Source organism: Hippoglossus stenolepis, chromosome 11 (assembly GCF_022539355.2).
Source record: "Hippoglossus stenolepis isolate QCI-W04-F060 chromosome 11, HSTE1.2, whole genome shotgun sequence".
Taxonomy (NCBI): domain Eukaryota; kingdom Metazoa; phylum Chordata; class Actinopteri; order Pleuronectiformes; family Pleuronectidae; genus Hippoglossus; species Hippoglossus stenolepis.
The window spans coordinates 12065939-12077350 of record NC_061493.1 but is presented as its reverse complement, the minus strand read 5'-3'; the positions used below and the strand labels follow the sequence as shown (position 1 = coordinate 12077350).

Sequence of the window (11412 nt, the reverse complement as noted above, 5' to 3'; positions counted from 1 at the left end):
TGACATCATCAATGTGTTCTGCCCTGCTTCAGAGACAGAGGCCTGCAACTGCCACAGGTACGTCCTCGGATCAACTGGGCTGCAAAAGTTGGACAAGACTTACAGAACAAATTGGGGTCGAGGCAGCTGGATCTCATGCGTGGACCCAGAGCTTCCTGTTGACTGAAAGGACTTTTCTCTCGGCTGAACTCAGCTGGACTAGAGATTATCTGAGTGACTTCCTTATTCAAGCTGGAAACAAACTCAAAGTTCACTGTTTTTGGCCACTGGAACTCAATGCCGGTGAGGAACTGTCCGATTTTCTTTACACTGCTGTAACAGGTCGAAAGGAAGCAATAAAACACATGTTCATTTATTAAATTTCATTTGACCTACTTTTACAAACTCAGTTGAAAGTGTTATGTAATTTGAAGCAAACATTCCTGTTAAGACCGTAACATTTCTGAAGGCTTGTTGTTTCCATATCTTTTAAAGATGCAAGAATGGCCTCAAAATCGTGCACCTCTCCCACGTTTCTGAAACATTGAGAGACAAGAGACGAAGTTGGAGAATCCCATGTGACCCTGCCACGTCCTGTTGAAGTCTGGAGGTGAGGTAGCAAGAACAACTGAAAATGAGTCATGAAGAACAAGAAAGACAGGGGACGGGACTGAGAGACGTCTTTGACATATTACTTAAGGCGTGTTCGGAGCGACTGCTGAGCTTGACTTTTCAGCTGGGTGAGTCTCCTGAGGATGATCTCATACACGTCTTGTGTCTGATCATCCTCCAGAGAGAGGAGCAAGTCCTGAACAAACTCCAGATGCTGAAGGACAATGGCCTCGCCAAACAACTGGCTGAAAGTTGGAGAATGAGTGGAGGTAAATTAGAAGATTTTAGGGATCACTGTGGTGATTTACAAGAGTTTACAGGAGAATCTTTGGCCATGTTGGCTCGAGTTTTTAAGGTTTTGTCGGAGAGGAGTCTTTGCGATCAGCACCTGAGGAATCTGGCCTATCAGAGAGCCGTTTCTGTTGACAGCCAAAAAACAAGCAGTTGTGAGGGTCTGGAATATGATAAACTCAGAGAGGAAGCTAAAAATGTCTGTGGGCCTCAGTTTGAGGAGTGGATGTGCTCCTCAAGAGACCTCCAGTCAGGGTCTTTGCCTGATCCTCACAGAAGCCTGGATGAAACCTTAAAAATTACGAATCGGTCAGAGAGAGGTTACAGTCTTGCCAGCCCCCTGGAGGCGAGCTCCTCAATGCCCTCATACCCTACTCATCTAGAAATCAGTATCTCCCCAACAGCCTTGTTCGAAGCGGACAAAATATCCCCAGAAGCAATCGATCAACCCCAACTGAACACTTGTCTCCTTGCACGTGGGCAGTCTCACTCATCTGAGGAGCCTAAATCCAATGAACCAGCTCCGCTTGAAACAAAGAAAGACTCAAAGATGCACACACCACTCCCAGCACAGTGCAGGAAGTTGGACATTCAGATTCCCCCTCCAATTCCAACCACCAAACCAAGCAGCCTACCAAACTGTGAGCTACCTACTGCAGCAAACGCGTGTGTCCCCAAGGTACCTGTTCGAGATGACATGCATGAAAGGGAAGCTGCAGAAAAGAACAAGGCTATTTTTTACGCATTTGTAATCCTGCATTCACCAGAGGACGAAGACGTGGCTGAGAGCATGAGGGAAAGAATGGAAACGGTCACTGGCTATGTAGGTGCGACTTTCTCAGAGGAGTTCGCCGTCCCTGGAAGGAGCGCCCTGAGGTGCGTGGAGGACGCTATCAACAACTCAGCCTTCACCCTGCTGCTTCTCACCCGCAACTTCAACACTCGCATGTTGGAGACGGAGACAGACACCGCCCTGATCAACTCCATAAACAACAAATACAAGCACAACACGGTTATCCCTCTGCTGCCACGGGAGAACAGTCTCCCGAGAGAGAGCATGCCCATGGTTCTCAAAACAATAGTTGCGCTAGAGGACAACAGGAACTTTGACAGAAAGGTGCAAAAGTCGTTGTCTCGAGCCAACGTTAAAAGACAAAAGAGAATCTGGGAAGAGGAGCAGAGAATGAAAAGTCAGATGGAGAGACAGGAGGAACTAAAGCGACTTAACCAGTATCAAAAGAAGCTGATCCAACAGTGTAAAGAATCACAGTCACTGGAGCGAGACAACATGAGTCTTTTAATGACACAAAAGCTCCTACTTGGTTCCAGTGAACAGGAAGGGGGTGCCGGCAGCGCTAGGTGCCAACAACATCCAAACATCCATATTGAGAATGCTCAATATATAATGATCGGTAATGACTCCCAAATGACTGTGGATCACCTTGGAGATGCAGTCAAAGATGATACAATTTATTCCGAGAACAAGCAATAAACTCACATAGGAAAATACTTAAAAAACACAACAAAACCAGATATTTTTCGAGGTCTATTTGTGTGTGGAAAATTAACTAATTCATAAAATGTTCTAAATTATAAAATATTTGAGCTACAACAAACACTATGAGATATTCACTGTAGATTGTTTTACTGTATTTCGACCTGTTTGTTCCACCCACTATAAAGATATGGAACACTGAGAACTTTTTAGATGAATGTTTAGCTCAGGAGCGCCATCTACTGACCGATGTGTGACATGCACTTCCTGACCTCCTCAGCTGTATAAACTCAATGCAGACACTAGGGTGCAGTGTTGTTACACTTTCCTCGTGGCTCCTTCTCACCCTTCATAAGTGAAGTGTCATCCAACAGCATCACTGCTCTGCTGTCAGAGAGCTACAAGACATTGAATACTATCTGAATTTTAAAACGTTCCGTATGTTGTATGAAGAAATATTTCAACAGTAACTGTCCAGATTTAACAGATTTTCTTTTGGAGCAATTTCCAAAATGTTTGTCACTGATCTTGACGTTTATATCATCTCATTTGCACTATTTTTTTCCTTGTGTGGTAACACTTTTATTGTTGTAGTTGCAGAGGAGCAGGTTGTCACAAAATCTGCTGGTTGACAACAAACGATTTGATGATTTGTAAGACTTTACCGATCCGCTCAGGCTCATGCACGACCACGGCCTATATTGCCCTCTCCTTCATCATCTCTTGTTTTACTGTGTTTATCAGCTTTCTTTTACACTTTTAACTGACTTTGAAAGATGCTTTATAAATGCATTTCGATTTTTTTATTTTTATTACTGTTGTCCAGTCTGTGTGAGGGATATCTAAAGGTTCTAAATGTTCCATACGGCTGCTGATGGGATGTACATGTTGACCCATGTATATGTGTTGTTGTTTTCTCTTTTCAAATACAGTCACTGCTAATCTGGGTTTCATTCATTGGTGGAAAAAAATATCTAAATCCTTCTCTGCATCGGTACTCAAGTTGGAAAATATGTCATCAAACACTGGTTTAGGTCAACAATCATTTCAAGTAAAATTTACTTCATTTCCTCCACCAAGGAAGTTATGTTTTCATTTTTGTTTGTTTGTTCGTTAGCAGGATTACGCTAAAGTGACTGAACCGATTTCCATGACTTGTTGGGGGGGCAGATGGTTTCTTTTTTTTCCACTTTCATTAACAAAGCGAAATACAGGGTTTTTTGTGTGTATTTTTGTTGATTTGTCATTAAAAGAATAATGGATCTTGGTGAAAAACATATTTACTGATATTTGTGTGTGTGTGTGTGTGTGTGCAATCCAAATAAATTTGGTGCAGATCCAAATAAAAATCCAGGTCTAGTGAAATAAAATTTTGTTTCATAAGGGGGCTGATGGGCTTTGGCGGAGGTATGTGCTCTACTGAGTGCCGTTCTAGTTTAAAGGGTTTAGCTGAAGTCAAGCTGGTCAAGGACAGATATGTTTCCAGTTGCCAACAATCTGATCACTGTGGCACTAACATTTTAGGTGCTGCATTTTTACTACAAACACTATATATTTTTTCTTCCATGAGTGAAATTTTGGTGTGGATCCAGGATCACTTTTTGTAACATTGGGATATGGGGTGGGTTTTTTCCTAGGGACAATGTGTCTTAATATAAAAACTTGCACATTTAAGGAATAGATAACCATAAGTTAGTGCAGCTTTAATTTAAGGGAACTGTTGGGCCTTCGTGGAGGCATGTGCTCAACTGAGTACCAATCTAGTTTGAAATCAAACAGAGCAGTGGTTCTCAAACTTTTGCACTTTAATGACTCCTTAACTGACACAAACTAGACCATGCAGCCCCATTTTTAAAGTTGGCCCCAACTTTGAGAACCCCTGAAATAAAGTTAAAGTAAAAAGGATTTGCACTAACTGTTAAAATGTATATATTTTTAAGTATATTTTCAGAAATATTGCACTCTCTTGTGGTATTTTAATGTTAAAGTGGCCTTCCTATGAAATGACAATATGCAGTGGTCAATGCCAAGCTAATTTAAGTTTGAGACCCGTCCTCTAAAAAAGGCCGGTAAATACATTTCTACCAGAAACAGCAACGATGTATGTTGATCCTAAATAACTGAGTAACCGAATCCATCAATTTGAAATCTCACTTAATATAACCAGTATTTTACTGCTATGAATTTGTCATTATAAGGACACATTTTTTTCATATGTGGGATTTATTTAACAATATCAATTGTGTTCTTGTGTGATGGAGGTTACTTAATGTATTTTGTACTGCTGTAGCCCAAATCACCTCGATGTTCCTTTGAGTCAAAGCAAAGTAAAACGATTCAAACTACAGCTGTGTGCTCATGACTCTTCATCTTTCTTCCAACTTTTTCTACAGCTATTATCACTCTGCAGGCGAGGGGGGGGGGGGTATTTTGAGGAGAAATTTCCACAGCTATTTAATTTCTCCATTTCTCAGCGTGATTTTTTGGGATTTAGTCGAAATCCCTCCTTCCAGTCAACTCCACCTTGTTTGCATTATATTTTTATCCTGTGGTAAACTCCTATCAGAATGAATAGACGAGGTGGGTGTTTTACGCATGCGCAGTGCGCTCCATCCTCCGGTCAGTGCGGCAGGAAAAGCGCAGAGAAGACAACGCGGAGAAGAGAAGGAGAGAGAGAGGGGGGAGATAAACAGTTAGAAAAGAGAAGGCGGAACAACATGGACACAAACAGGATCTTCATGTGGTGTGTGTGAAGCGGTGCTGCTGTGGTGTGGTTGGGACTGAAATCCTCCTCTGGCCCACAGCCGCTCCGTTATGTCGAGGAGAATAAACCCAGGGAATGGAGGCTATCTTCAGGAAGGCTGCTTCTGATCAGCTGCGTCGTGCTGTCACTGATCCGGGATCGAACTACAACACCAGGACAGCAAACCCCAGGATGGTGGAGCTCATGTAACACGGGAGTCGTCGTGCTCTCCACCGAGCCACGCTCAAAGTTTTTTTTTTTCTTCTCAGGGAGAGAGGAAATTTTTTTTTTTTTGTGCATTGGAATTCCTGTGGACGGGATGTCATCCTCTGGCTGACTGCTGCTCCTCCAGCTGCTGCTGCTGCTGCTGCGGAGGGATCCCCACACCGAGGAGAAGATGGGAGATGCGGCAGACGACCGAGGGATGAGACGGACCTTCATCGTCCCCGCCATCAAGAGCTTCGACCACTACGACTTCACCAGGGCCAAGGTCTCCTGCAGCCTGACGTGGCTGGTGGCCAAGGCTTTCGGCTCGGGTAGGTGGCGCCTCCTCGGTCTCTCCCAGTTTGTTCTCTGGTGGATCAGATGAGTGGAAAACCGGGTTAAGATAATGATCTGACATGGTGATGCTGTGTTGGGACCAGTGGGAACATTTTGTAAACAACAGTCTGCAACCTGACTCCAATTAGACTAGTTATAATCACTTAGATCGTCCTCCCTCATTCTAGATAGCAGACATCTTTAATCTGTCTGGTCTATGAAACAGCAGCAGTTGATTGAAAATTCATCACCACAGTCAGAAATGTTAATGTATAATATATATATGATAAACTGTATATACTGTAGCACATTTAAAAACACAATTACAAGGTGTTTTACAAGTTTATAATGAAAAGGCAAACAATAGGAAACAGTTATAAATGTAATAATAAAAGCAATTTGAAGATCACAAAGATACAGAAATAAAAAGATTTTACAGATGGGATAACAACAATGCCAAAGAAAACATTATACAGTAGAATGATTGAAATAGTTAGTAAGAACTAGGAGAAAGCACACCTATAGAAATGTGTTATTCAGAGAGATTTCAAAGTGGAGAAGGAGTTTGCCAGATGGATCTCCTCAGGGAGGTTGTTCATAGAGTGGGGGTCCTGACAGAAAAGGTCCTCACCCAGGACTGTGGACCAAAGTCTTCTTCATCCATCAAAATAATGTAAAATATATGGTATGTTTGGCTTATGGGTGTATTTCTGTTTACTGCAGGGTTAGAATCCCTCCATTGAGGTCACGGGTCAAACCCACCACATCCCTGCTCGTGTCACAGGATTAGTGGTTGAACCTGTTGCTGGCCTAATGCTTATTATTCCCCTGCTGCAAGAAGTCAGGCCACAGACCTGTTAGGTAACACCCATCTTCTCTGTCAGTCTTCGCTGTTTGATGACGAATCAACACACAAGGCCGTAGCTTCAGTGATGCAACAGATAACTGCAGCTAATAGAAGTCTGGGAAGCACTTTTTCAGTTAAGTGGATAATAGTTTGGAGCGTTAATTATCAGAAAATTGAGTGACAAAAACAAACAATTCATATTAGGAAGGATTCTGAAACCTCAACACCTCCAAAACCTCCAATGTCAACAATCTTGTACACAACGATGGAACTGCGATATTCCCAAACTCACAGCCTATAACAAAACTAATTGTTCACTTTACAGACTATAACACATTTGAATCAAGGAATTAGTTGCCCATTCTATTCTAAGTTAGGGTAAGCTGTATATTTTTTACATTACACTTGACTAAATGGGCCTGTGAGTGATTATGAGCCTGCGGTAAAAGTGACACATCTTAATTAGCTTAAGATGGATAACAACTCTTAGATTGCAGACCCCACCAGGCACATTCTAATCAGCAGCTCAAATATATTTTGTGTATTTTCCAGTCATACAAGACAGAGAAAAGCTGAAACTATTTCCAGGTGAGAGTTCGGAAATGTCACATTATACCTAACAAATGAATAACAGGATTTAACAGATGCTTTTTCATTTTCTGTATGTCAATGAATTGATTAATCAACCAAGAGAGAGAGTTTCAACTCCACTTTCCAGTAAACCTCTGTATAGTATACATATGGCTCATACAGCACAAGCTATCGACTGCTATAGTTTTCTTTTCTTGACAGTTATAATAGTGACTTCTCTTAATACTTTATACTTCATGTACGTATCCCAGTCCTGTCTCCTGTCCCCACTGTGGTCTGGAAGCAGCTCTGGCGGGCTGCCTCATAGAGACTGAGTAATTCCAGCCTGCTCCGAGCCCAGAGGTTTACTCCAGCTCCTAATGAATGCTTTAACAGCTGCTCCTTCTGTGTACTGCACTCTGAGTCAATGAGCGGCCGCCACTGACAGACAAACCTAGAAAGAGCCTGATCAACAGCCATTGATCCAACACTGTGAGTCGATAAAGCTGCACACCACCTCTTTTCTCCAAACGAGACGTAATTCAGTAACATGTGAGAGAGACAGGATTTGTTCAACAGGACCTGTTGGCTGTTCCCACACTCCGGCTCCTTGTTTTGTCCCGTCCCACCACTGACACAGTTTCAACTCCCTGCAGCACCGCCGAGATCTGTGGCCCAATTCATAACCAGTCCTCTGAGCCTTGTTTGGCCTAGTTCTGACGGCCGGTTGATGGTTTGAATCCTGTGTCGATCAGATGTAACAAAATTCTCATCAGCTGACACGTTAAAGAGATGGATTTGCCTATACAGTAGAGCATGGTAGTCGGCAAAGAAAGGAGAAGAAGGGGAGCTGATTTTGTATTAGATATTTCATCAAATTTCAATTTGAAAAATATCTCTGACAATTTCTATACTGTTTATCCTCCGAGGGGGGAGCTGGAGCTAATCCCAGCTGACATTAGGTGAGAGTCTGGGTACAGGTCACCATTGTGTGATATGAGATACATTTGCTTAACCTGTTAGTCTTATTAGTTCTGGACTTGTCTGTAAAATGTACCAAACATCACTTTATAGTGAGTTTACAAAAAAATGCTATATCATGTTGTCAATACTTAAACCTCCTCAATGATTCTGGCTGGACTCGTCTGTGCCATTCACTTCCCAGCACGGACGTGACCAGCATCACCGCAGGTTGAACAATGCCCAAAATTTCAATTCATGATCATTCATCAGCTGCATTTAGAAGGCTGGAAATGCAATAGTTCAACTAATCAATATCCCCAACGGTAGTGAAGTGCGAGGAAGGAGAGCCGAGGGAGAACTCTCTCCAGCCAAGATGGAATTAATGAATCCCGCTTTGCGTCTCAAGCTATAGAAGAGGAAACTTAAATGGTGCAGTGGCTGAAATGAAAACCGTTTCCCTCTCTGAAGTAAAGAGTCTTTCAGTGCTTAGATCAACAAACAGCTCTGCAGTGATTTTAATGGTGGTTTTCTTTGTGTTTTATATGCTACAATGTGTTGGGAGGAATTTCACTCCAGACATCATGATGCAAGGAAAGATCATTTCTGACATGTGGATTTTGTTACTATCGAGAGCTGTGAAATGATTGTACGGTTCAATGCCTTGCTTCTTAGACTGTAAATAAAGATGGACGACACGACAGCTCCCAAAACTGAAGCCAAATAATCTTTTGTCAAACTCAAGTGAATTTGTTTTTCTAGTAAAGAGCAGTCAAGCAGCAGAGATAAGCACTGCTGACTGTTAGGTTGTGTATGCTGAGCTGTGATCCCGGGGGTCTCCAGGGGAGCAGTCTTCTACGTGCCTGGACTTCCTGTGGCAGCTACTTCCTGTCTGTTTCCTCTTTGATGGCCAACACAAAGGAAAAGGGTTTCACTTGACGAGGCAGTTTTTCATGAACCCAGAAAGCCCTGTGTGCTTAGAAAACAAATGTTTTTTTTCCAATATCATTTGTCTGTAGAACGTAACTAAACGTTTCTAACTGCTGAGATGTTAACGGGTGTTTTTGCTTGAACTGGGCTTGAAATATTAGTTTTTATTAGGTAGTTTTGTTGAGCTGTCTTGCTTCTTAAAGTTGTGATATTTTGGGAGAGGTGGTGAACAAAAACAAGCTGCACCTTTTAAGATAGATTCCTCTTTTGTCCTTAGTGTCTCTCAGTGTGATTCAGAGGTGGATAGAGAGGAAATGACCCAACTCACCAGGAATACACACACACACACACACAAGTTATGATTCAAGGATCTTGTCTGACTAAAGTGATGCACACACACACACACTGTGGCTTTGTGCTCATAATATCTCCCGTCCTGTTTGGATCTACATTGATAAAAAAATTCATCAACAAATATACATGTGACGTTTGTGTGCTTATTTTTGTAACAGTGAAAACTCCCTTTCTGCCTGAAAAGCCACAGCTCGCCACAAACTAAACAGATGTCTTATAGTAGCTACTGCAATTTCCCTCTAATGTTTCCTATACCATCATTTGATGGTGTGTGTGTGTGTGTGATTGTACACGTGCAATAAGCTTTGAGCTTTGATGGCGAGGCTCCGAGCTACAATGTAGGGAAGCCACGCAGAAACGACAACAAAAGATACTTAAAATACAGAAAGAATAGCAGCATAGCTTTTTTTTATCTCAGCAGCAATGGAGCTGGAAAACAGGAGGACGAAGCTAAATGAATCTCCTCACTCATGTTGTGTGTCTCCCTCTCTTCTCAGATGCCGTACCAGAGGAGCTGGCTGAGCCTTTCTACAGGGACCAGTACAACCAGGAGCACCTGAAGCCCCCAGTGGCCTGCCTGCTCCAGTCTGCAGAGCTGTACTGCCGGGCTGGGAGCCTGATCCTCCGCAGCGATGCTGTCAAACCTTTACTGGGACACAACGCTGTCATCCAGGCCCTGGCTCAGAAGGGCCTGTACGTCACTGACCAGGACCGACTGGTCACAGAGAGGGACCTGACCAACACGCCTATAAACATGGTGAGTGGAGACGACACAGTACCTGACTGTATTCAGTGATGAAAGATACAAAATGAAGCAATTGTTCTTTAGAATGTCTAAAAAGGACTAGATCTATGTTATCTAAATATATTTGTTGAGTTGTGTACGTACATTATCCAAAATGTTTCCAACAATGTTCAAACCCTGAGAAATCCCCAATATTATTCAAGGTTACAGGCCGTTTCATTTTGGTCGCTTTTTAATTGCATCTTATCTGCTTTACCCGTGGCTTTACCCGTATGACGAAGGAAAAACACACTGCTAGCCACTGTTCGTATTAGTCCCTCGTAATGGATCACGATTATTGATTGGCATTTGCTGGGTAACATAAGTAAAACTTGAATTTATGACCTCATTTTCAACATAAAATGGTGGTGATGACAACAACTCCCATGATGCCATGCTGCTTCAGGACATCATAAAACTAGGTCTTGTTTTGATTGAGCGACCCTTAGTGCCTGAAGTTACATATTATACATTTAAATAATCAAATTGTCTGTTCTTTGTGCACGTGTTTAGTTTATTCACATGCACCTTTCCTTTTTGCACTGCACCTAAATGTACATATTCACACATGTCCTCATACGTATATAGTAGTAACCATGGAGATATAATGTGTGAAATGGGCTGAATTGATTTGGATCTCAATCTGTTCATTTGCAGCATGTGTAAGTACACATGCTTATAAAACAGGGCTACAGCTAAGGATTATGTTTATTAATTGTCCCAATTCTTAAGATTACAGCCTCAGATTGCTAAGAGAAAAGCAGCAAATTCACTCATTTGAGAAGCAGCAAATGTTTGACTTTTTCCTTGATAAACGACTTAATTCAAGTACTTAACCTGTTGGCAGAGTTATGGTCAGTAGGGTTGTCAGACAATCAATCGTCCAGCACAAATATATCAGTGGATGTTAACTCTGTGCTTCATCCAACACATAAAGAGTGTTACGGGATGATGTGTGATTTTGTCCGTACGTACTGTACAGCTCCATAAGTCCCACTGTTTGATCGCCCTCCAAGATCTTTCCTCTTGAGGGAAAAACAACCTCTAATGACGGGTTTCCTATAGCAACCCATTAGTCACTGTTCCGTCTCTCTGTCATTACACGGCGCAGGCCAGGGCTTACATGCCTCTCCTCACACCACCAAGAAATATTCTAGTATCACGTTGTCAATACTGGATCTAGAACGAGATGAAAGAACATAATAAAGCTGCATCAATATTGATTAAAGCTCTTGTAGTTTTAGAATTGATTGGTCATTTATTGTATAAGAAAAAAGTCCATCTTTCAGTTGGGTGATGTCTTCATA

The 11412-nt window shown here is 42.1% G+C and overlaps 2 protein-coding genes across 3 annotated transcripts in view; both read left to right on the top strand.

Annotated features, from left to right (window-relative positions):
* ticam1 (toll-like receptor adaptor molecule 1) lies at positions 1-3652 on the top strand. The gene is made up of 2 exons (XM_035171457.2): positions 1-282; positions 475-3652. The coding sequence occupies exon 2, from the start codon at positions 614-616 to the stop codon at positions 2372-2374; it is 1761 nt and encodes a 586-aa protein (XP_035027348.1). The 5' UTR covers positions 1-282; positions 475-613; the 3' UTR covers positions 2375-3652.
* Positions 3653-4989: 1337 nt separating this feature from the next.
* camsap2b (calmodulin regulated spectrin-associated protein family, member 2b) overlaps positions 4990-11412 on the top strand; it is a 32673-nt gene continuing 26250 nt past the window's right edge. For both annotated transcript variants that reach the window (XM_035170577.2, XM_035170576.2), the window contains exons 1-2: positions 4990-5656; positions 9819-10078. In XM_035170577.2, the coding sequence (XP_035026468.2) occupies positions 5518-5656; positions 9819-10078 (399 nt within the window). In that variant the 5' untranslated portion in view covers positions 4990-5517. The remainder of the gene's footprint in view (positions 5657-9818; positions 10079-11412) is intronic.

Coding starts and splice junctions, on each gene's coding strand:
- ticam1 (XM_035171457.2), top strand. CDS start 614: ATGAGTCATGAAGAACAAGAAAGACAGGGGACGGGACTGAGAGACGTC.